The sequence below is a fragment of the Ceratotherium simum genome, chromosome 10, assembly GCF_057802395.1.
Source record: "Ceratotherium simum simum isolate JZ-2026a chromosome 10, ASM5780239v1, whole genome shotgun sequence".
Taxonomy (NCBI): Eukaryota; Metazoa; Chordata; class Mammalia; order Perissodactyla; family Rhinocerotidae; genus Ceratotherium; species Ceratotherium simum.
In genome coordinates this window covers 111,535-137,464 of record NC_141909.1, presented here as the reverse complement: position 1 = coordinate 137,464, position 25,930 = coordinate 111,535, and the positions used below count along the sequence as shown (strand labels likewise).

General features: G+C 40.8%; 1 protein-coding gene across 5 annotated transcripts in view; it reads left to right on the top strand.

Annotated features, from left to right (window-relative positions):
* Nucleotides 1–410: 410 nt before the first annotated feature.
* CDC16 (cell division cycle 16) overlaps nt 411–25,930 on the top strand; it is a 29,986-nt gene continuing 4,466 nt past the window's right edge. The window contains exons 1-16 of one of the 5 annotated variants that reach the window (XM_004423193.3): nt 411–561; nt 1,828–1,882; nt 1,979–2,076; nt 3,243–3,281; nt 3,831–3,971; nt 6,016–6,175; nt 7,178–7,269; nt 7,775–7,908; nt 8,476–8,555; nt 9,860–9,909; nt 10,771–10,844; nt 12,520–12,645; nt 19,753–19,905; nt 21,342–21,405; nt 23,804–23,865; nt 25,134–25,269. In XM_004423193.3, the coding sequence (XP_004423250.1) occupies nt 514–561; nt 1,828–1,882; nt 1,979–2,076; nt 3,243–3,281; nt 3,831–3,971; nt 6,016–6,175; nt 7,178–7,269; nt 7,775–7,908; nt 8,476–8,555; nt 9,860–9,909; nt 10,771–10,844; nt 12,520–12,645; nt 19,753–19,905; nt 21,342–21,405; nt 23,804–23,865; nt 25,134–25,269 (1,512 nt within the window). In that variant the 5' untranslated portion in view covers nt 411–513. Of the gene's footprint in view, nt 562–702; nt 840–1,827; nt 1,883–1,978; nt 2,077–3,242; nt 3,282–3,830; nt 3,972–6,015; nt 6,176–7,177; nt 7,270–7,774; nt 7,909–8,475; nt 8,556–9,859; nt 9,910–10,770; nt 10,845–12,519; nt 12,646–19,752; nt 19,906–21,341; nt 21,406–23,803; nt 23,866–25,133; nt 25,270–25,930 lie in introns of those variants that run through there. The other 4 variants (XM_087435787.1, XM_087435784.1, XM_087435786.1 and 1 more) reach the window with 4 other exon arrangements.

Sequence of the window (25,930 nt, the reverse complement as noted above, 5' to 3'; positions counted from 1 at the left end):
GTCACTCCCTGTCCACGCCTCCCTCCGCGGCGCCCACGCCCCGGGCCCGCGGTCACTCCGTGTGCAGCCCTCCCTCCGCCGGCCGCCGGTGCGCTCTGCCATCCTGTGAAATATCGTGAGGCGGGGCCTTCGGGTCCTGAGGGCCCCGGACGTGGAGGTGCCCGGACGCGGCGGGAACGGGCCCCGTGCGGGACCGCGGACCCGAGGGAAAGAGGAGGACGTCGACCCCAGGCCCGCGCACCCACGCCCGCCGAGGACCGACTCACGGGCGAGCGGCGCCGGCGCCTGAGCGGCCCCGAGCCGGAGAGGACGCGCCTCCGCGGCCTAGAGACCCCGCCCGCCGGGGCTCAGACGGCGCGCGGAACCCACGGCGCGGCGCCTGCTTCCGGCGCCAGAGAGGACTCTTTCGCCGGGACTTCCGGGGCGGGGCCCGGAGGAGCGGAAGGTCTGGAGGCGCACGGGATCGGGTCGGGGCGGCCGGCAGCTGGAACGAGGGCGCGCCGAGGCGCAGCCATGAACTTGGAGCGGCTGCGGAAGCGCGTGCGGCAGTACCTAGACCAGGTGGGCGGCCTGGCCTGCGTGGGTCCGCGGGGGTCGCCACCGTCGGGTCTCGCTGGGGCCAGGCGGGCGGGCCGGGCTTTGGTTCGGGGTGCAGCCCCCGCGGGAGGGACGCGGCCCTAGCCTGCCCCGCGCCGGACGGTGAGAGCCGCGGGGCGCGGGCGGGCCCTGCACGTGCTCGGGGCCGCTCGGCCGGACGCCCGGACAGCCGGACACCCGGGCCCGCGGTCGGGGCTCCGTGCGGCCGGACAGCTGGACACTCGGACACGCAGTCGGAGTCAGTACGTACTTACCGCTCACTGGAAATGGAAGGATGACTTTAGGAGGAAAATTGCAGGGCGGTCTTTAAGTTTAGCTAGCTAATAGGAAATTTTTGAAAAGTTTAGTTGTGGTTCTTGTGTGGCCGAATTTAAGTGATTAAAGATACAGACAAGCCTGTTGTCTCAAATCAGTACTTTAAAAAAATTTGTATTAACTACATCTGCATTGCTTGCATCACTGTTTAATGAACAGCAAACTGTTTAAGTGGAGAAGTGTCTCTAGAATCAGTTTCAGTTTAATCTGTGATGTCACTTGGTTTTTGTAAAATGTACGCTCTCCCGATAAATTGGAAACAAGGAAGGGGGGGAGATCGTGAAATGTTCAGAGTCGGATGTGAGATACTGTTGCCAGATGTTTGCAGTGCGTTGGAGAGCTGTGTTGTGATTGCACGTAGGTCAGTGGAATTGGACAGATGCTTTCTGAGCACTTTTCTTTTTGGCCCTGAGGATGCGTGTGGAGTGAGGCCTGGTTTCCACTCTTAGGGCACTTACACTGGGCAGACCTGTAACTGTCCCAGAAGCATCCCAGAACCTCCAGATTGACTAGCAGCAGAGTTCCTGGTTTGTACCAGGAAGACTGAGGCAAAGATCTGGAAAGACGGAGAACCATCGCTAATGACTAGATATTGCAAAACAGTCATTTAAATTATGTGCTGTTTTAGGTACTTGCTGACACAGTTTTGCAATGTATAAGTTTAAAAAAAACTTTTCTTGAAGTGTATATATCAAAAATCTTGTAGTGTTTTTATTGTAGCATTGAGCTAAAACTCACTTAACTGAGATATAAGGTAGAGAGATGATTGACAGACCCCTACTACATGTAAAAAATTATTGTATTGAGATGTTGATTTATTATATAGCAATCTAATAATATTAGGTATTTGCTTAACACTGTTGAAATAATAGAGCAGTTACCACTTTGTTTTTTTTTTTTTTTTTGTGGATACAGCACCAGTATCAAAGTGCTCTGTTTTGGGCAGATAAAGTAGCTTCACTCTCTCATGGTAAGTGACAAATTCTAATTTTTTTTCTGATTTCTCCATCTTTAAAAATCTATATTTCCTTGCACCTCTGGCCACTTATGTAATTTTTCCCTCCAGAGGAGCCGCAGGACATTTATTGGTTGGCTCAGTGTCTTTACCTGACAGCACAGTATCATAGAGCAGCTCATGCGCTTCGGTCACGAAAACTGGACAAAGTAAGTGATTGTATGAACTTTAAAGCTTTCCAAAACTTTTTAAAAATGTCGTTACATTAGTACGTTAGGAGCATGTTTTACGTCAAAATTATTTAAAAGGATTCAATTTTTTTTATTGAATGTGAAGAGAAAGTTTCTTATTCCTAGTCTCAGTCATGTTGTTTTCCCCCTACCTCCCACCATCTAGTCACTGAGTTGAAAATGCAGTTTTCTAAATAGCTCTGAAATTACAGATATTCCTTTCCATCTCATTACCAGTCATAGATGTCAGGCCTTTCATTTGTCCATTTTGTTGTTTTAGCCTTTTCTTAGTTCTTATCCAGTAATATCTTTCCTACTCCTACCTTCCCGGTCTTCAGTTTCTCTTTTAAACTGTCACAGGGCTGGTCTTCCTAAGACACAGATCTGGTTACAGTCACGCACCGCGTAACGACGTTTCAGTCAATGACAGACCGCATGTACGACGGTGGTCCCGTAAGATTAGTACCATTGAGCCTAGGTGTGCAGTGGGCTGTACCATCAACGTTTATGCACATATACTCTGATGTTTGCACCATGGTGACATCGCCTAACACTGCAGTTCTCAGAACGTGTCCCCGTCATTAAGCGACGTATGACTGTATTTCATTCACAGTCTTGCTCGGTGGTTTCCTGTTAGCTACAGGATAAGATCAGATACATTAATAGACACCCCAGGTCCTTGATTTCTCTTCAGTCTGCAGCTGACCCACCACCACCGTCGGTACGTGTCACATGTGCTGCAGTCATGCTGACTACTTGCGGTTCCTTAGACATGCAATGGTTATTCAGACTCAGTGCCTGGAATGCTGACCAGCTCCCCACTTATCTCTTCCTACAGATGTGTTCCTCAGCTGGTTTGTCCTTGTCATGCCCTTCTTTCATGGTTTATGAAAGAAACTGTGCTCTCTTTATGTCTCCCCTGCTGTAACCCTTGAGGGCAGGTCCTTACGCCTTTTTGAATCCTTGGTGCCTAGTAAACAGTAGATTCATGATGAATATGGGTTAAAAAGACCGGATTTTTTTTCTCTGCCAGGGTGAAAGGAAAAACTATGAAAACAGGTTTCTCGTCATGCTTATAGTTTTCTTTTAGAATGGAGATGTATATTATCTTGACCACTTTTTTAATAGATTAATTTCTTTCCTAGTTGTATGAAGCATGTCGCTACCTTGCAGCTAGATGCCATGTAAGTATGCTCTTAGTTTCGTTTTTGTTTTGTAAAAGTTTAATTATGTGAATGTGATGCATTCCTCACATGTGTGTGAGAATTCTAGTGATGGAGCTTGGCGGATTAGTGAAGTATTCCTTGAGGAAATGTTCTTTTCTTTCGTGTTGTTTGCTATGAAATATTGATTCTCCATTTACTAAAAGCTGACATACATGAAGAAAATTCTACGCTAGACATTTTAAATTTAAATAATGAGTGGATCTAATATTTATTACTCGCTTAAAATCTGCAGTATTTGTGTGTATATCTAGTGTCACAAGCCCTGGGTGATGGACCGTGTCTCTCTTCTCTGCATAGTATGCTGCAGGAGAGCATCAGCAGGCTCTTAGAATCTGCAGTACTTGTGTGTATATTAGTGTCAGAAGCCCTGGGTGATGGACGGTGTCTCTGTTCTCTGCATAGTATGCTGCAGGAGAGCATCAGCAGGCTCTTAGAATCTGCAGTATTCATGTGTATATTAGTGTCAGAAGCCCTGGGTGATGGACGCTGTCTCTGTTCTCTGCGTAGTATGCTGCAGGAGAGCATCAGCAGGCTCTTGACATTCTTGATATGGAGGAGCCGATCAACAAAAGATTATTTGAGAAACACTCAAAGGATGACAGTGGCTTGAAAGACCCCTCCAGTGACTGGGAAATATCACAGTCATCAGTAAGTAATAAACATACATCGGTAACATCAGTAAGAATTATCCACTTGACATGGCAAATGTAAACCCTCTTCTTTTACGTACTTCAGTGTAGTCATGTTAAAGCAGTTTGGTTGCCAGTTTATTTAATTTGCCCACCAAAATCCAAAAAGATTCTGAGACGTTTCTGAGCTATCACTTGGAAGCTGTAATTTTGTCTTCAGGTGCTTGAGTCCGAAGTAGGCTGACTTGAGATCTCCTTCTCTTATTTGATGCCTTAAACTACTCTGCACGTGGCATCATCTTTCCTCTTCTTACTGTGTTTCAAGAGTGTTTTTTATTTAGCCCCAAGAAACCTTGATTACTTTAGATTGTTTCTTTCTTTCCAGGGAGTGGTTTGGTGTTACTATTTATGTTATTTTGTGTATTTCAGTTTGTATACTTTATATCTGCATGAAATTGCAAATTCTTTGCTGGCAGAGATTATATAATATGATGTAATAAATGACGTCCACAGTGAGATTACTAATCTGGACTGTTATTCTTTTGTTTTCTTTATTTTTTAAACAGCTTTCTTGAGATATAATTCGCATATCATGCAATTCATTCATTTAAAGTGTACAGTTCATTGGCTTTTAGTGTGTTCACGGAGCTGTACAACACTCACCACAGTCAATTTTAGAGCATTTTTATTACTCCAGAAAGAAACCCTGTGCTTGTTAGCTGTCACCCACCACTTCCTCCGTTTCCCCGGTTATTCTTTATAACTTACTTAGGAAGGGACTTGGTTACTCTACTTTTCACCTCAAAAAGGTAGGAATTGTATACGTTCTTAGGTGGTGTCTCTCTGTTTTTTTTGTGTGTGTGTGAGGAAGATCAGCCCTGAGCTAACATCCATGCCAATCTTCTTCTTTTTGCTGAGGAAGACTGGCCCTGAGCTGACATCTGTGCCCATCTTCCTCCACTTTATGTGGGATGCCGCCAAAGCATCGCTTGACAAGCGGTGCGATGGTGCGTGCCTGGGATCCGAACCTGGGCTGCCAGCAGCGGAGCGTGCACACTTAACTGCTACGCCATGGGGCCAGCCCCTCTCTCTTTCTTTTTTTGAAGTGTTTGTTAATTTATGTGTTAAGCACATTCATTTTTCTGCTAAGAAATGCATTTATGAGGGAGCTTGGTATTACTATTTTTGGACCTCCTATCTGTTAACTTATCTCTGAGAAATGCGCGATTTATTTGTAATGCATTATTGTTTTATGAAATTACTTTTTTTTCTACAACTCATAAGATATTGCATAGGTCTAAGATTCTCTCATAATGTCCTCCAATATTTTTAAAATTTTGATTTTATGATGACTCTTTTTCATCCCTTGACCAATTTTAGCTACTCATCTTTGGATCGTCTTTAAGCTCAGTTATGTGTTTCTTGAGGTTTCGAGTCTGGAAATAAATCAGATTTCCACATCCTCTTGTTAATAGTAGCGCGGTGGCTGCTGTGAGGGCGCCTTACCATGTGCTGCTATTTAGAGAGCGCCACCTCCAGTCCTCACTGAGCCCTGTACATTAAATTAGGAAAGGAAACTGAGGCAAGAGAGGTAAATCACTGGTCCAAGGTCACTAGTGAGTGTCGGAGCTGGGATGTGAACTCTGGTCTGTCTAGTTCCAGAAAGCCAAGCTCCTAACCACTGTGCTACATTGCTACCGGTTGTCTGATATTTTTCATTGAGATCTACCTAGCAAACTGTTTTAGAGTTTGATGTAATATGTGCATGCTCTGTTTGCTGTCCCTAAGTTGTCACCCTATTTGAGACAGAGTGATGAACAAGATAGCCGTGATAGGCAGCTGGTCATAGAGGTGTGCTGAAGTCAAGAGAGCCTGGGGAAGGTAGGTTGGAGAAGTTTTACTGTCATGTTTCTGTTAATCCAGACTGAGTCTGACAGTGAGGATGGAACACATTGTTTAGATGTAAAAAAAAGTCTCAGCCTGCAGATAATATATAATTTTTGATCAAAAATTAAATTTAAAAATATTGACTTAGTATGTGATTCATCATATTTTTCCAACAGATAAAGAGTTCTATTTGTCTTTTACGAGGGAAAATCTACGATGCTCTGGATAACAGAACCCTGGCCACCTACAGCTACAAGGAAGCTCTGAAGCTCGACGTCTACTGCTTCGAAGCGTTTGATCTTCTGACGTCACACCACATGCTGACAGCCCAAGAAGGTGTGGAAACTCAGGCATTTATGTTGAGCACAATTAATATTGTTGGGATTGTTTTTTTCTCTGAAATCTGTTGAATCAACAGCAGACTATGTACAGGTTTAAATAGACCTATTTCCTTAATGTCTTCAAGTATGGAGCACGTTGCAAAGTACACTATTATGCAGTGCCTCTTGCAGTCAGTCTTGAGGGATTGTGGTGTGATTAGGCCATCTTTTTGAAAAGTGGTGTGAGGTAGTATAAACCAAGATTTCAATATCTGATTCAGTGATTCTCAACCTGGCTGCACTGTTAATCCCTGAGGAGCTTTAAAAACATTGTGCGGGTCCTAACTCCAGACCAGTTGAAGCAGAATCTCTGGTGCTGGGGCCCTGGCATCAGATGATTTAAAGCTCCCAGATGATCCTAAGGAACAACAAGGGCTAAGAAGTATTGACCTAGCATGTTGGCAGTGATGTGAGGTGGATAAACGAGAGAAACAGAGAGAAAATGGGGATGTTGTATTAATGGGATCAAATGTATTTTAGTGTAGTGCAGTAGTTCTCAACCAGGGTGATTTTGCCTTCTAGGGGACATTTGGCGATGTCTGGAGACATTTTTGATTGTCAGTTAGGGGTCGAGGGAGGATAGGAGGTTGCTACTGGCATCTAGTGGGTAGAGGCCAGAGATCCTGCAAAACGTCCTGCAGTGCCTAGGACAGCCAACACAACAGAACTGTCCGCGCACAGTGTCAGTAGTGCTGGGGTTGGGAAGCTGGTCTGGTGATTCTTGAGTCTGGTGATGACCGGGATCACCTGGAAGGCTTCATGGCACAGCCCTCCAGGTGGGTCTCATCACCAGGGTCTGGAACAGCTGTCTTAGTTTTCTCTAGTACATTTTGATCTTGTTATTTTGTCTTTTGAGTTTGATTTACTTAGACCAAGAAATATAGAAGAATATTTTTCATTGCTGACTTTTTCCCCCCATAAATATTGAGGACATTCTTTTTTTCTCAACATTTTTAAGAAAAAGAACTTCTTGAATCACTACCTCTTAGCAAGCTCTGTACTGAAGAACAGGAATTGCTACGTTTTTTATTTGAGAACAAATTAAAGAAGGTAAGTAAAAACACTAACTTAGTATTTGCCTTTTGTAAATATCTTATTTCTTTCATTAAATTTGGCCTCTATTCTTTTACTAGTTAAACTATCAGAAGTTAATTTTTATTAATTTAGCTGATTTGCAAGAATAGATTTACATTATTTAAAATATACGATGTGATTCCTAAAAAAGCTTCCAAAACTATCTGTCTTCCTCCCAGGGACTCCTTATACTAAAGATTGAACTATCAGATAAATGGAATGATGTTGCGTGAAAATGAGGATGTTTTTCTTATGCTTCCTGAACTTCTACTTTGTAAAATACTTCCTACCATGGAATTCTGTGATAGAATTGAGAAGAGAATTAAACTTATTGAGAGGAGTACTGATGAGACTTGAAGTTAAAAGTTCCCAGAGGCTCACACATGTCCTTGTGTGAATCCTTTCAACACGTGGGCCAGATGGAGTCTGCTTTTGCTTTGGTGTTGCTCATCGAGTTTATGTTTACATTTCTCTGTTTCAGTATAATAAGCCTCGTGAAACTGTCATCCCCGAGTCTGTAGATGGTTTGCAAGAGAATCTGGATGTGGTAGTGTCTTTAGCTGAAAGACATTATTATAACTGTGATTTTAAAATGTGCTACAAACTTACTTCTGTGTAAGTATATCCAGGCATTTTTGTGTAGGAACATAGAGTTCAGTACATTTTACCTAAGAAATGCATGGGACATGCTTTCTGAGTAATTTTGAACTAATTGATGATAATTTAAGTCATCTTTACCATTTGCAGAGTAAATTCAAGCTTGTCCATTACCAGATTACATAAACTATTTTTAACGGATCTTTGGGGTTGCTTAAAATCCTTGAATTCACAAAAATTTTAATTGATGAATACTTGTGATCTATTAATATTTTGTAGTTTTTGATCCTTCTAAATAATTAGACTCTTTATTTGATGTGTTACAAGTTTACTGATGTAAAGTAAATGTATGTAATAATGTTTAGTTTTATTCCTTCCAAATAAACCAGAATTTTCCCTTTCGTTTATAACCTAATCATTGCCTTAACTGAACCAACTTGAAGATAATGGAGTTAAAAAAGTAGAACAGTATTGTAATGGGTGGTCTTGTACATGACGCTGTACTGACTGTTTAAGCATAGCTAATTATGATGAGTGCTGTTACATACTGTTTCTGGGGTAGTAATGTGTTGCTTTAACTTTCAGAGTAATGGAAAAAGATCCTTTCCATGCAAATTGTTTACCTGTACATATAGGGACACTTGTGGAGCTGAATAAAGCAAATGGTAAGAATTTTTTTTAATTAAAATAATAATTTTTAAGACAAAAAAAATTTCTGTAACTCTTGAAATTTTGTCTCACAAATCCTGGATAATTGAGATTGCAGGTAACAACATAATGGAGTTTTATAATAAAAGTAACAACTGGGGGAAGAAGTGCTTATCACAGTGACCAACGGTCATTCTCTTAACCCAGCAGAACACTCTGCTTCTTTATCCCTGTTTCCTTTTCTCAGATATAATTTGTGGTTTATGGTTGTTAGCTTTAGAGTGTTGGGTGGCAATTTTGCCTTTTTAAAATTCATAAGAAAACTGATGTGGCAAGAGTCAGTAACTGTTTAGAAATTGGAAGGGGGCAAATTTTTTGCTCATGTTTTCCTCATTTTAACATCTCAGAAACTTTTAGTTGTGTTTGGACTGTATTCACCCTTAAATCTTTTAAACTGAATGGTGAGCTCTGTTGAGAGGGAAACAAAGCCAGACACTCCACTCCAGACCCTCCTGCTCAGAGTGTGGTCTGTGCACCAGCAGCTTCACGTCTCCTGGACACTTGCTGAGCTGTAGCTGTGCCAGCTGCCTGGTCTCATGAGTCCGAGTCTGCACGTAGGAAACGTCATCCCGACGTGCTAGGACTACATGTTTCTCAAGAGGAAATCATCTTGCTGATTTGATAGACTTGGAAGTTTGGTCAACCAGATTGGTTGTGGGTGGTTAAGATGGTCCGTAATAGGCCTGTGGAGTTGAGATGTGGGTTTTTAAGATAGATGAGGCTCTTTGACATAACCTCTTAAGCAGGTGATGTGTTTTATCATGTGCCATTCATCCAGTGTTCCAGTCACTCAGCGGGCACTCGGGTCACTTACAGGTCTGGCACAGGGTAAGGAGGTGGGGGGCTGGGGTTTGAATGAAACAGCCATAGTATCTGCCCCGTGGAATTTCTGTATTTCATTAGGTAAATGGATTTTGTATCTAGAAAGAAAGAAAAGTATGACATCATTGCTATGAGATCACAGTTTGTATGATTGTGAAGAGTTGTAAGTGGAGGAAAGTCGTATCTTAAAATCAATATGAGAGCCAGCCTTGGTGGTCTAGTGGTTATGAGTCAGCGTTCACACCACCATGGCCTGGGATTGTTTCCCAGTTGTGGAACCATACCACCCCACTTGTCTGTCAGTTGTCATACTGTGGCAGTGGCTCACATAGAAAACTAAAACTAACAACTAGGATACACAGCCATGCACTGAAGCTTTAAAAAAAAATTGATTTGATATGAATAACTTTATTCTTTTTTTTCTTTCTCCCTAATGTAGAACTTTTCTATCTCTCTCATAAATTGGTGGATTTATATCCTAGTAATCCTGTAAGTAAATATAAACCTTTTTTTTTCCTTACAGTAAGAAAGTACTTAACTAGTGTATTAAGTTCAAGCAGATAATGTTTTATTTTTAAGGTGTTGGAGCAAAATCTGCTAGTGCTTATGATAATTAGAAGCAGCATTAACCTTTTCAATCCATGAAGGTATTTTTTTAGTATACCAAAACAATTTAAAACAAAAATCTTTATTTTTTTCTGATTATAGAAATTATATATGCTTATTATTTAAAAATACTTAGAGAAAAACGAAGTATTGAAAGTGTAAGTCGTCCTCCCACCCCTCATAAGGAAGACTGATAATTGCTTGGTAGCTTTCTCACCTATCTACAAGACAGCTTACTGAATTTTGCGCTGATTGAATTGTCTTCCAAACTGCCGCGGATCAGAACTAAGACCTAGAGATTGAAAGTGTAATCAGGAACTGTGTCCTTAAAGACAGAAGTCAGGAGTCAGGGTCTAAGTCTCAGACAAGAATCTGCTCACTAGACCAGTATGAGAGTAGTTTATAGAGAGGCAAAACCAGCACAGGAGAGATCAGCTAACAAGGTAAACCCAGTGGAACCAGGGTTGAGCCAGGGACAGTGCACGTGGGAGGCCAGACTCAGGCTGGTGCTTGAACTGGGAGGTGTTCAGGAGCCTCGTCTTGATGGCAGGCACCCCAAGGAGGAGCTGGGGACTCGGTCCTCTTTTCATCCAGGACCCTTAGTAGACAGCCTGTCTCCAAGAAGTTTCTGATGTGAACTAGAATAGGTGATGGAACATCTAGTCCACTCTCTGGCTTAATTTGTTAGAGATTTCTAATTCCAAGTTGAGTGTCTTTGGTGATGGTGAATTTTGAACTTTGTAGGTGTCTTGGTTTGCAGTGGGATGCTATTATCTCATGGTTGGTCATAAAAATGAACATGCCAGAAGATATCTCAGGTATGAATTATTGTCTTCTTCGCTCTGAAGTGAACCTGTAGGAAGTGATTTCCTGCTCATCTGCTTTAATGCAGTAACTAGTAACTCTGAAGGTACTCTAAAAGCAGTTTGAAAGAAGAAAGGTTTTCTTCAGCAGATTCAGTTCAGTTGGATCAGTTATGCAACTTGCTCTTTATAAGGTGTCATGAGGGGAGATGAAGGTAATCAGTGGTGTAGATAGACTTTGTTCTCAAGGAACTTATATTTAAATTTCTATTATAAATGAGAATAAATATGAACAATAGAGAATAATATCAAGTAGTTTGAAAGGTTCTGTTTTTCGTTTACAGAGATACTACTAACCTTTTATTTTTAGGACTTCTTTTGTTAATAGTTTTGAAGTTGCATGAAACTTTACATGAGATTAGGCACCAAATGTGACTATAAAACAGAATTCTTGGAATAGTGACATAGTTTATATAAGGATCTGCTTTAGCCACATGCAGCCCAATCACATGCAGCCCAATCAAGCTACTTAACCAGTTTTACTCAATTATTCAAGTATAGAAAAAGGTTTAGTATGTGAAGAATTAATTACTAAAGGTTTAAAATATAATCATACCTGTGATTTCCTCCATGTGAACAAAATAGAAGCTGGATCTAAGGGAAAGCACGTGAGCTTTGGACACAGACTTGAATGCTAATCCAAGTTCTGCCACTTCTGGCTATAATTCCTTGAAAAGGTTATCTCCAATCCTCTCTTTCTTCTCTGTAATGGGAATGATGTGATACTTGTATCCCAGGATTGTAGGAAAATTGATCAGATGACACGAAAGGATCCTGCACTTGGAAGACAATAGGAAGGGCTCTCTGGTTAGTTGAGTATTAAGCATTTTAGAAAAACTTGCTGTGCTTTTTCCTGGAGTAGGAAGAGGATTTGTGTTGTAATAGTTCTTTTCAACTGTTTTTCTTTGATTTAGTGTGCTTATTCAGTGATGGACTCTACGTGAAACAGGAACTATTTGGGTAAAAAAAAAACTTAGAAAATGCTAGGAAGTGGGAATCTCAGTTTATATTTTCCATGTTTTGTGATATGTTCTCTTTATTCCTTGTTGGGGTCACCAGTGTGTCCACTGATTGAAGACTATTTATGACTGTTGATGACTATGTAGTCCAGTCCTTGGAACCAGGGTGAATCTCTTCCCACATCCCACCGTCTTGACACCATAGGATGTCACTTAATCTTTCTGGCCTCGGTATACTTATCTTTAAAATATAAGTAATGATTTATCTTGGAAGTTATTAGGATTAGATGATACATATAAGGCATCTAACATGTGCCTGGCACACAACAGGCCCTCATTAAATGGTGGCTGCTACCACCATTTATCTACTAGGTTGTGAAGTGAAGCTCCTGGATTAAGTAATATTTGTGAATTCTATACAGAATGCTAATGGGTTCAACTATAGCACCTGAAAAGTTGTGGAACTCACCTAAAATTTCTTAAAATTTTGCTTGTACTGCTAAACATTCTTTTATTTCAAATGAGTTAACACAAATGTTATATTAGCGTTTAATATGTTGACAGCTCATTTATTTACGTAATTCTAATGTCCTTGAAGCCATCAGCTTACATAAAATTTACTTAACAACTTAATAAATGTTATATTACTTGACTGAAATCTGTTGTTTTAGCAAAGCTACGACGCTTGAGAAGACCTACGGGCCTGCGTGGATCGCATACGGGCACTCGTTTGCGGTTGAGAGTGAACACGACCAGGCAATGGCTGCTTACTTCACAGCAGCACAGCTGATGAAAGGGTACGGCAGAGCAAGTGGATTCAACTCTGTGAAAGGATTGTTTTTGCTAACAAAATGAAATTTCTGTTATTACTGTCACTGCCCTTTGGTTGCTAAACTAAACAAAAATATCTTACTTGCACCTTGTTAGTAGCTTATGGTAGTAAAATAACTGTGTAAGTTGAAGGAGAAAGAAGCTGGTGTAGTGATTCTCCCAGCAGTTTATCTTAACCAATACAGAAGGGAACTGGGAGACCAGGCCAGGGGGACAGGACGACGGGAGCTCTTTTTCACATGATTGTGCAAGAATGAAAGTATTCATGAGCAAAATTATTTACATCCTGTTTATGTCCAAAAGATATTTGATGTGGCTTAGTGGTAGTGCAGGACTGTATTTGTCAGTGTTCTAGATTTACATCAATAATAAATGTATTGATATTAACTGATGTAAGTGTACCCTAAGAGTATGTTACTTTGGGGAGTAGAGTTTGTTATTCCTGTTGACTCTTCGGACTTGCCATTGGTTACACTTGCAGTGTTCTTCGTGTGGGCTGCCTCTGCTGACTGCTGCCTCCATCTCTGTGTGGAGAGGTGGTGGGAGTGTGATAGTTCAGAGGGCTAGGCTGGAGTCAAACTGCCTGATGATCTTGGCAAATTATGTAACTTCTCGAAAAATAGAAATAATAGCAATACTTACTCCTACGCTTATTGTGAGGAGTCATTGAGATAATACCAGTTAAAGACTTTGAACAGTATCTGACTCGTAGAAAGCGCTTAATAAAAGTTAGCTACCATAATTTGTTTGCTTGTATTCAGAAGTGGGATCATATATTTATCTGTGTTGAATGTCATCTCTTTGGGTTTGATTTATCTTTTCAGACTATCAGACTCATTTTGGCACCCAGTCCTGCGTTTGAGTATTATCCTCAGATTATTTTAGTTATATTAAATTTGATACGTGTGACTTTTATATCTAACTAGTCATCTATGAAAATACTGTAGGGCCGGCCCCGTGGCTTAGTGGTTAAGTGCACGCGTTCCACTGCTGGCGGCCCGGGTTCGGATCCCAGGCGCGCACCGATGCACCGCTTCTCCGGCCATGCTGAGGCCGCATCCCACATACAGCAACTAGAAGGATGTGCAACTATGACATACAACTATCTACTGGGGCTTTGGGGGAAAAAAAGGAGGAGTATTGGCAATAGATGTTAGCTCAGAGCCGGTCTTCCTCAGCAAAAAGAGGAGGATTAGCACGGATGTTAGCTCAGGGCTGATCTTCCTCACACACACAAAAAAAAAGTGAAATTAAAAAAAAGAAAAAGAAAATACTGTAAAGGACATAGCTTCCTAACTGTATTATTAGTCATCTCAGCTGCCGTAACAAAATACCATAGACTGGGTGACTTAAACAACAGAAGTTTATTTTCTCACAATTCTAGAGGCTGGGAAGTCTAAAATCAAGGTGCTGATTCCTTGTGAGAGATCTCTTTCTGACTTGCAGACGGCTGCCTTCTCACTATGTCCCCACAGGGCAGAGCGAGAGCTCTGGTGTCTCTTCCTCTTATAAGGGGACCAGCCCTATTGTATTAGGGCCCCAGCCTTATGATCGCATTTAACCTTTGTTATTTCCTTACAGGCCCTCTCTCCAAATACAGTCACGTTAGGGCTTAACATATGAATTTGTGGGGGTCACACATATGTTCAGTCCATAACATTAGCATATTACTATGCTGGAGGAATAATCCTCCAGGTTAAAATTGTTTAACCAGTCATTCATCCACCTAAATGGTCTTCATACCCCATCTAGGTTTCTCCATCCTGTTTACCAAGACGTGTGAGACCTTTCTAGTGCGCTTCACGTGCCCCCTGATCTATCAGTCTAAGTTGGCAAAAGAGATTTCGATAACGTATTGTGAGGTGTTTCTTATGAGCGCATACTAGGGTCTCCTAATTTTTTTTGCTATTCTAGGTGCTCACAAACCCAGGTAGTTATTATTAGTTATTAGTTCCCAGCTAAGAATCACAACCAATGATAATTAATGACATGATTAATACCTTTAATGTTTCCTAATTGAACGAACTTTATCTAATTTTCAAATCGTCAAGATAAACATTATTTTCTCTCAATTTCACTTCCCCCTCAGAACGGCTTTATGTTCTCTTAACTTGCCGTGTGTTTGGGTAAATATTTGAAATTACATAACTATTTCAAAATTTCCTTTATGATTTCTTCTTTGAGTCATTGGTTATTTGTGTGTTGTTTAATTTCCAAATATTTGTGAATTTCCCAAATTTCCTTCTGTTATGATTTCTAATTTAATTCCATTGTGATTGGAGAACATACTTTGTGTGATTTCAACCCTTTTAAATTATTGAAGCTTGTTTCATGACCTAACCTGGTCTATCCTAGAGAACGTTTTGGGGCACTTGAGAACTCTGCTCTTGTTGGATGCAGTGTCTGTAGCTGTCCCTTAGGTCTAACTGGGTTAGAGTGCTGTTCATGTCTTCTATTTCCTTGTTGTCTTCTGCCTACTTATTATATTCATTACTGCAAGTGGGGTATTAAAGTCTCCAACTACTCTTGGCGAATTGTCTATTTGTCCGTCAACTTCTGGCAGTTTCTGCTCATGTGTTTTGAGTCTCTGTTAGGTCTTGATAGGTTGATTCTTTCATCGTTATAAAATGTCCTTCATTATCTGTAGTAACAAATTTTGTCCTAAGTCTGTTCTGTCTGATATTAGTATAGTCACACCAGCTCTCCTTTCTTACTGTTTGCATGGTATATCTGTTTCCATCCTTTTACTTTCAACTTGTTCATGTCTTTAAATCTGAAGTATGTCTCTTGTAGACGACATAGAGGTGGATCGTGGTTTTATTATCCGTTCTGCCGATTTCTTGCCTTTTGATGGATTTTTATCCATTTATGTATAACATAATTACTGGTAAGGTAGGATTTATTTTTGCCATTTTGTTCTGTTTTTTAAGATGTCTTATGTCTTTTGTTCTTCTGTTCCTCATTACTGCCTTCTTTTGTGTTAGATATTTTGTAATGTACCATTTTAATTTCCTGGTTTTTTCTTACACAGTGTTTTTTAGTGGTGTGTGGAGTTTCCGATCCTTCTCTGGGCACACCACCCTCCCAGCCCCTCAGTGTGTTCACCAGCCTGAAAGCTCTCCGAGTCTTATTGTTCAAGTGTGGTGTTTTGTTTTTTTTTTTTTTTGTGAGGAAGATCAGCCCTGAGCTAACATCCATGCCAATCCTCCTCTTCTTGCTGAGGGCGACCGGCCCTGAGCTAACATCTATTGCCAGTCCTCCTCCTTTTTTCCCCCTTTTTCTCCCCAAAGCCCCAGTAGATAGTTGTATGTTGTAGTTGCACATCCTGCTAGTTGCTGTATGTGGGACGCGGCCTCAGCATGGCCAGACAAGTGGTGCCTTCGTGTGCGCCCAGGATCTGAACCCGGACTGCCAGTAGCAGAGCTCGAACACTCAACTGCTAAGCCACGGGGCAGGCCCCTCCAGTGTTAGAGCTCAGTCTCCGGCCGTCCCCTTCCCGGTGGCCAGTGGGTGAGGCTGAATGTTCCAGCCCTCTCATCGCTGGGTCTTTCTGGTGACCATCCTCATCCTGAGGCTCTAGGGGCCCCACCCTCAGTTACCTCCATTAGCATAAACTCAGGTCTGATCCAGAGGGGCTCATTATGAATAATGAAAGACACTCCTGTCACTCAGGAAAGTGCAAGGGCTGTAGGACCTGTGTGCCAGGAACCCAGGACAAAGACCAAGCATATTTCTCTCTTGACCACGCCAGCCTGATTTCAGTAGTATACAAAAACTTGACTCCAGTGTAGCTCTGTTCCCTCCTGTCTCCTTGGTGCTGTTTTTGTTGTACAAATTACATCTTATCCCTTATAAGCCCATCAACATAGGTTTATAATTATTGTTTTATCAGTTGTCTTTTAAATCAGATAGAAGAAAAAGAGTTGCAAACAAAAATATACTGTCTTATATTTACCTATGTGGTTACTTTTACTAAACTATTTTTGTGTGTGGATTTGAGTTACTGTTCAGTATCCTTTCATTTTGCCTGAGGGACTCTCTAGAATTTTTTGTTGGGCAGGTCTGCTGGCTACGAATTCTCTGAATTATATATTGTTATAATTATTACTGTATGTAATTTTGTTAAAAGAAGCTGTGAGGAGAGCAAGTATAAATTTATATCATTTATTATATTAACCTCATTTACCGTTTCTAGTTCCCTTCGTTTGTTCTTGTGGATTTAAGGTACTGTCTCGTGTCACTTTCTTACTGCACTATAGCTTTGCTCTTACCCACTTTCTTTGTGCCATTATTGGTAAACATTATATTTCTGTATATGATAGGCCCAATAATACAGTTATATCCATATTGTTTCATACAGTTGCCTTTTAAGTCTGTTAGAGAAGAAAGAAGAAGAAATACACGTTTGTACTATCTTTTATAATTACATAATCACCTTTACTGGTATGCTTTACTTTTTCATGTGCATTAGACTTACTCTCTGGGGACATTTGCTTTTAGCCTGAAGAACTTCCTTTAGTATTTCTTGTAAGCTGAGCCTGCAACAAAATTTCTCAGTTTTTGTTTCCCTAAGAAAGTCTTAATTTCACCTTGATTTTCAAAGAATGGTTTGCTGGGTATAAAGTTCTTGGTTGGCATTCTTTTTCTTTCAGCACTTTGAGTGTCATCCATCTGCCTTCTTGGCCTCCAAGTATTTGATTAGAAGTCAGGTGTTTATCTCATTGGGGATCTCTTGTATGTTATTAATTGTATTTTCTTACTTGATTCTTTTTCTTTTTTCTTTTTCAGTGGTTTGACTGTGATTTGGCTAGGTGTGGATCTCTTTAAGTTTATCCTTAGATTTTTTTGAGCTTTGGAATGTTTTTGGCCAGAATATTTTTGGTTTCAAACATTCTTTCTGCCGCTTACCTTCTCCCTTCGCCTTCTGGGGCTCTCCTTGTGCATATGTTGCTGTGCCTGGTGATGTCCTTCAAGTCTCGGAGGCTCTGTTCGTTTTTCTTCATTCTTTTATCTTTCTCTTCCGCAGACTGAATAATGTCTATCAACCTATCTTCAAGTTCGCTGATGGTTCTGCCTGTTCAAACTGCTGTTGAACCCTTCTAGTGAATTTTTTGTTTAGTTATTTTGCTTTTCAACTCCAGATTTTCTATTTGATTTTCTGTTACAGTTTTTATTTCTTGATTCTTCTGTTTGATTAGACATTGTTCACATTCTTTAGTTTCATAGATGACATAATTTCCTTTAGCTCCTTGAATGTTTAAAATAGCTTATTTAAAGTGTTTGTCTAGTAAGTCCAACATTGGGTCTTCCTCCAGGATCGTTTCTGTTGACTGCTTTTTCCCCCGTCTGTTGCCATACTTTCCTGTTTCTTTGCATGTCTCTTTATTTTTTGTTGAAACTAGACATTTAAAATAATGTGGCAATTTGGGAAATTAGATTTACTCTACCCCACCCCAGAGTTTGCTGTTGTTGCTGTTTGTTTGGTGGCTTTGCTGGAAAATTCTGTACAGTCTGTGTCCTTTGTCATATGAGGCCACTGAAGCCTCTGCTCAGTTAGCTTAGTGGTTTCCTTTTACATCTCACACCAGTAAGTCTTCCCCTCTTGGTTGAAGGACCCGTACCTATATTGTGGCATGCCTTCAGTGTTCCTATAGTTGACAACTGCTTTAGCCTTCACTTCCTGCTTCACTAAGCCTCAAGGTCAGCCAGAGATGAGAGATTAGGGCCTTCTCCAGTCTGTCATGTGCATGCATGTAGCCCCACACATATTGTGGCTTTCCGGATCACCAGGAATGTCTTGGAGCTCTTCAAAGGCCCCTATGGACATCTTATTCCCCAGATTTCCTTTTAAGTTTTTGGCCAGCCTTTTGTTTGCCTCAACTGGTATAGCTGCCTCAGGTTAATGTTAGACAGTTACTCCTGATTGTTTTCAGTCAATGCTCTGAGGATGGATCTTTTCTTGCTGAGTGATCTCTGAGTCAGGTCAAATAAAGACAGGCTGTGAGTGGGGCTTTTCCAGGGAGCTGCCAGATGGGTCAAATAGTGACAGTTCTCTGTGGGGTGTTTCAGGAGCTCCAAACTCGCTCTGTTGTCTCCAGTGGTTGCTAGGCTGCTGGTTTTCTAGACTTGTATGGAACTGGAAAAGGGAGATGGGAATAGGACAAGTTAAAACATCACGAAGTTTGCTGTTCTTACTGAGACTCAGCTGTTTTTCTAGAGTATACACTCCTCAGATTGTTGTAAGCCTTTGGTTCACTTCCAAAATTCTGAAAAAGTTTATTTTGACAATTTTTGGCAGTGTTCTTGTTGCTTTTATGGAGGAGTAGAGTTTTGGAGGTCCTTACCTTGCCATTTTGGAAGTAGTTCCTGCAAGTAAATACTTTTAGAGGGTTCTTCATGACGTTCTGTAAAGGATAGACTCTTGAGTCATGATTCTAGATTAGAACCAGAGCTCACGCCAACCAGTCAGTGAGCATTTGTTGACGTTCTCAGCTCTGTCTTTCTTGAGTACTTACTCCATGCCTAGAACTCTTTCATAGGTATGAAAATAGAATGTGCATGACACAGTTCAGAAGTCTTTGGTGTAGGACTGATAATAACTGATACAATGGGAATCCACACGAGGGAGAGCCATTTAGGTTAGAAAGTCAGAAGCAGCTTCATAAAGGGAAGTGGAACTTGAGTCATGATGGATTAGTGGTGCTGAGTTAATAAAGGAGAACGAGAAAGACAGTCTAGGCTGGGTGTGTGACCTTAGCATAGTGGACGAAGACAGGCAGCATAGACATGCCCTTCTGCTTTAGAGGGCTTTTGTGTTTGTTTTTTACTGTAGAATAATGAAAAATAAAGGTAAGTAGGTTGCTCATAGATTCTAGAAGTGGCAGCTAATTAGTCTAAAAACCCATTATTCATTCATTAAATATTCGTAAACAAAGTGTTAGGAAAAAAGTAAACACTCTGTTTTTGGCTATGTTTAAATTATTTTGCAGGTAGGCTTTGAAGTTGATAAATTAATTTCTGCTGAATTAGAAAGTTTTTGGTGTTGAATATGTGAAATTTTCCAATATTTTTAGGTGCCATTTGCCAATGCTGTACATCGGACTAGAATATGGATTGACCAATAACTCAAAATTGGCTGAGAGGTTCTTTGGCCAAGCTCTGAGCATTGCACCAGAAGACCCTTTTGTCATGCATGAGGTTGGCGTGGTTGCCTTTCAGAACGGAGAGTAAGTACTGAAGCCACACCCTTCTGTTCCTTTCGTAAACGGAGTGAAATCTCAGTCACTGGAGGGTAACTCTACAGAGTGAGTCTTCAGTTGCTTTTTGTTTTTAAATGTGTACATTTTAGGAAAAGGAGGTGGACAGTTAAAAAAAATAAAATAGAAAGTGTTGTCTTGGATTTCTTTAAAAATACTAACCCTGAGTGCCAGTCCCCTTGGATGTAGGCTTCCACAGGTCCTTAGTTGCAAGACTGGACAGTTGCTGTGAAGTCTGTCCAGTCACTGAACCCCAGAGGGTGGCCTGGAGGCACTGCAGAATCCTTAATCATCTCCTTGTTGATTAGGAGTTGGATTCATACATATGAGGGGGATTTTCCACAATTTTGAAACAAAATGTTTTCTGTTTAGTTGCCAGTTAATCTGACAATTAAACTAATTAAAATGGCCCAATCTCAGAGTTTCCTGGTCAATTGAGGCATTACTGTAGCCTTGAATATTTGTAGAATAAGTAATTCACTGTTAAAGAGAAAAATATCTATAGTCCTTTGCGTTAATTTATACATAAATTTAAAAACAGTAAATTAGTACTACTGTAGTGTTTTTTGTGGCGCGTATGTGTGTTCTAAAAATTGGATTACCTAGTATTTGTAAAAGAAAGTTTGGAGCTTTTTTAAATAATATGTAGTAATAATTTAATGTTCAGTCAGTTTATTCGTAACCAAAATCAACACAGTGCTTTCATGTATGCAGACGTGTGTGTTCCCAGCTGAGCTCAGACAAGATAATGGTCTGCCTTTTATTTTCACTTTCTTTACTGTAACCAAAGTGTTCTTTTTGTGGGCTGTTTTGTGCCACATTTTTCTCATTTTTGTGCTTTTTATTGATGATTTCCCTGTTTAAAATTATCCCCAAGCATAGTGCTGAAATGCTGCCTCGTGTTCCTAAGCGCAAGAAGGCTGTGATGTGCTTTGGAGAAAAGAGGTATTAGATGGCTTTGTCAAGGCCTGGGTTATGTGCTCTTGGCCCTGAGTTCAGTGTTGATGAATCAACAAGATAAGTTAAACAAGGTGTCGTGAAACAGAAACAGATATAAAACTGGTTATAACAGTGGATGAAATGTGACCAGAGGTCTGTAGGAATCTAACCCTGTGTTGCTGCTGGGAGCAGTGGTTCACTATTCGCCAAAGCAGTGTTCACGGTGACTTTATAGAACATGATTACTGAGAATAATGAGAATCGACTGTCTCCTAAAATCTTGAACTCCTGTGATGTTAATGCCATAAAAATCATTTATCTGACTTAAATTTGAGTTTTAATAAACTATTTACAGAAGTTTACATCATTTATTTTAGTATTGCTAGAAAGAGATATTCACATTTTTCTTAAAATGTTTACACTTACTAATTTTGGATAACGTGCAACCTTTTTTCCCTCTATTTTAGATGGAAAACAGCAGAAAAATGGTTTCTCGATGCTTTGGAGAAAATTAAAGCAATTGGGAATGAGGTATTCTTTGCAATATCTATAAATACACACACACTCCTAAGTATTTTTACTATTGAATAAGGAAACTAATATAGACAAATAATTGTCTTGCCTAGAAGATAATAACCTAATATTTATCATAACAAATGGCTTGTTAATGTTTGAGTTGTCAGGCAATGAGCTGTTCTACCACATGGTACAAAATGAGTTTGTGTCTAATTGAGAGGGCAGGTGTCGGCTGTTTGCTGCTTAAGAGACTAGTTTTGATAGTGGGAGAAATCGGAATATACTTGATGATTATTTGATGCGAGGCATATGTGATGGTTGGTGGAAGCTGGTGGCAACTGTAGCATCTAACATAGTATGTCCTTCTCCAGAACTTAAAAGGGTCTCATCTGTGATTAATGAGTAAGTAAGCAGCAGGTCCCACTTCTGCAGGAATAGGGCCAGAAGTCATTCCACTTCAGACCTGTCGTTGCTCTCCCTTTCCTTGTACTTGGTATGTACTTAGACCTTTCAGTGTTTGAAATATTTAACTGGGTCTGTCGTGTGAGAGATGTACCCTATGAATTTGTGCTCAATGTGGATGTGTATACACTGGTATTATTCTAAAATAATAACAATTTTAGATATTGTAAACCTCTGTAGGTAAGGAATTTGCATGTTGCTAATCTGGTTCCTGCTGCTTTTTGTTCATACCTGTTTTTGGTTTATTCTGTTCTGATCGTCAGTTCCCAGTTTCATTCTCTTCCTGTTTGGGCGCACTTGCCCACGGCCCACGTCTTCCTTGGCTGTTAGTTCCTCTTTGCTGAGACAGACACAGCTCCCTTGGGCTGCCTGCCAGGTGGCAGTCTGCCTGTCCCCGTAGACCCAGCTTTGTTTATTTTGGTCTCTTCTTATTGTCATATGAACTTAAAAACACTGTTTCTGTGTGTTTGCACATATATGTGTATAAAGCAGGTTCTTCCACAGCTCAGTCTTGGTGGTCTGGATAATACATGTGTTTTTGTTAATATAGGGTTGCCACTTATCACCTTGGTAATTTTCAAAGAATTGAATACCTTAGGACCTTTCTCCTCAAACTGTACCAGCCATATCAGCACCCTTTGGGAGCTCGTTAGAAGTGCAGAATCTCAGATCTACTGAATCGAAATTGCAGTTTTAGCAAGATGCCCAGGTGGTTCCCATGCGCAGAAAAGTTTGAGACACAGTCATAAACCACACTTAACGTTGAAACTATGTTCTTAAAGTAATAGTTTTAAGTAAAAAAGCACAATACTTTTAAACTGTCAACATGCCCATTAAAAAGTTATGAAGAGGGGAAAATATGGTTTAACTTTAGTTATAAACTACAGCAAATGTCAGAATAGCCACAGGAAAGCAGTCATAAGTAAGAATCATAAAAGATTTGCTTTCATTCCCATGGGCTGTGTCTCCTGGAGCCAGGCTGAGGAGCGTAGAGAGTGTGGGTCAGGTCTGTTTTATTTATTCAGTTCAGACTTACTTAATGCATGTCGACTGTGTCCTAAGCTCTGAGCTATGCGTTGGAAGGTAACAGGGAACTGGTTGATAATTTCCTGCCCTCAGATCTGTTGGGGAATGCAGATAAGTAAATTGGCAGTAATGATACAGTGCACAAAAAGGGCTGTGATGGAGGAAATAAAGAAACCCACACAGAGGAGCAGTTCACCTAGACTTGAGGGACCTCAGTCCTAAAGGATGATCAGACTTTAGCCAGGGGAAAGTGAGGAGAAGGATATTGCAGGGGTAGAGAGTGGTGTGTGCAAATTTGGAGCTGATTCAGTATGGCTTGGATTTTGAGTTCACAGAGAATATCAAGAAATGGGGCAGGAGAGTTAGGAGTGGATCATTAAGGGCCTTGAAGCTGATGTAGAGTTTGCATCTTCTCCTGAGGTGGTGGGGCGGAGCATGGTGAGACTTGTATGATTGGCCGGACAAGGCTGATGAACAAGCCTGGTGATTTCTGGGGGTCAGGGATGGCATGGGTGCCGTGGACTGAGTGTCAGGGCACTCAGAAGGGGGTTAAGGTAGGGGAGCTGGGGTGGCAGGAGAGAGAGGATAAGAGATCAGCATGTGGCACATTGAATTTGAAGTGCTTGTGAGATTTCTAAGTGGAAATATTTAGTAGGCAGAGGGAAAGCTCTGGGCCAGAGACACGAAATTTGAATTTCTTCAGCACAAATGGGCTCTTTAACAAAACTTATGCTAATAAAATATTAGAGTCTTCAGGAAGGCTCATCTAGTAGAAAGAAAGATGGAAAGACCAACAAACATTCTTGCTTAGTGCTGTGCAGGCACCAGGAAAGAGCCCAGCTCCCACAGAAATGTGAAATGATGCAAACATTCAAGCTGAAAAGTGACGTATGTGAATCATGGGTTTGATGTTGCTGTGTTTTAGGTAACAGTTGACAAATGGGAACCTCTGTTGAACAACTTGGGGCATGTCTGCAGAAAACTTAAGTAAGTGAAGAGGAGCATTTTCAGAATATTCTTTGTGACTAAAAATTTATTTTGTGTGGCCTTTTCCATATTTTTCTTTTATGAGATCCTCCAGCTTCCTTGTACTTGGCTGTTCAGATACAACAAGCGTCAAAATAATTGTTTTTAGTATCTCTACTGATACAATTTTATTTTAGGAACTTTCGAAATTTTAATAACTTGTTTTCTTATATTAAAAAATTTTAGTGATCAAAATTAATTTAAAAGAATTAGGACAGTAGCATCTAATTAAAACTACATCCATATTCTAACTCACTGTTTCCCTCTAGATACCAGTTTTGTGGTGTGATAAATAGGTAATGATTGAAAAATAGATTCTTTGGTTAAATAAGTGTGGGAATGGGGCCAGCCCCGTGGCTTGGCAGTTAAGTGAGCGCTCTCCACTACTGGCGGCCTGGGTTCGGATCCAGGTGCGCACCAAGTCACCGCTTATCCGGCCATGCTGAGGCGGCGTCCCACATACAGCAACTAGCAGGATGTGCAACTACAACATACAACAATCTACTGGGGCTTTGGGGAGAAAAAGGGGAAAAAAAGGAGGAGGATTGGCTATAGATGTTAGCTCAGGGCCGGTCTTCCTCAGCAAAAAGAGGAGGATTGGCATGGATGTTAGCTCAGGGCTGATCTTCCTCACAAAAAAAATGTGTGGGAAATACTAGGTTACTCCAAATTTAACAGGTTTTTCTATTTCAGGATTTCTTGGAGTCTTTATTGTGCATTATGAGCTGCAAAATTTTCCAGACTTTATTGAGCATAATACCTTTTTTTCACGAAAGATGTTACAGGGCAGGTTTTCCAGAGAACTTTGGGAGGTGCTGTGGCCCATCACTCCTTTGACCTTAAGGCAGCACTCGTGATGCCCGGGGCTTGTGTTCCCGTGAAGGAGGCCTTGCTACTGATAGGGCGCATGCCTAAGAGTCAAGGATTAGATTCTGGTTCTGGTCTCCTGCCGAGCATCAAGGAATGCAGCTAATACCCTGCAGGAGCACCCTCAGCCAGCGGGGTGAGAGGGCAGGAGATGCATTTCAACACGGGCACACAGAAGTGGACGTGCGGGACCGTTACAGTCTGGGCTGTTACTCTGGTAGAGAAAAGTGTGTCTATGTTTTTTCAGGATGAGTACTCATCTTAGACCTAGGAGTTGAGTGCTTTCCCTCTGCCCACTAATTGTTTTCTCTGTTTCTTCCCATTCTCTTCCCCTCCCCAACTGCCGTTCTCTTCTCTCACAGAAAGTATGCTGAGGCGTTGGATTATCACCGCCAGGCCCTAGTGTTGATTCCCCAGAACGCGTCCACCTACTCTGCCATTGGCTACATCCATAGTCTAATGGGCAACTTTGAGAATGCCGTGGACTATTTCCATACAGTATGTCTTTTGTCCGTACCTGACTGGAAGCTGGTTAACACTTACCACTTCTCTTCTTTTTTTTTGAGAAGGTCTTTTCTGGGCAATATTTTGTTACCTTACCATTTTAAAATTCTGCAGGCGACCTTGTATTTTATTCTTTTCTTTGCAAAGAAAGGTGTGTGCATGTTGTGCAACACTCATCAGGTTAGAAACAAACGTGAGGCTTGTCCTAAGTGTGCGGTGACCTTTGTCAGCCCAGTCTGGACTGGCATTATGTCAAGGTGGGGAGCACAGAGTTCCTGTTGCACAGTGAGAGCACTTTAGGACCTTATGACTTATAATTAATTCCCTGAGGTCTCTTCGTTAGATGAACAAGACAATCTGTGTTTGTCACAGGAAAGAATCTCTTCTTAATCCATACACTATATTTCGTCAAATCTAAGACGCTGTTAGTAAGCAAGATGACCACACAAAAAAAATATGCTGCCGTTTAAACTTTAACATAATTCTGTCCTATCACTTAGTTTTTACGTACTTAGAAAAAGTGTTCTTTTGGACATATTAGGACATAGATTTTTATCAGGAATCACTCTAGTACCTACATAAATAAGAAAATGTAAGTGAAATAGTTAAGATATTCAGTTCTTCACATTCAGAGTTTGGTTCTTCTAGATCACTT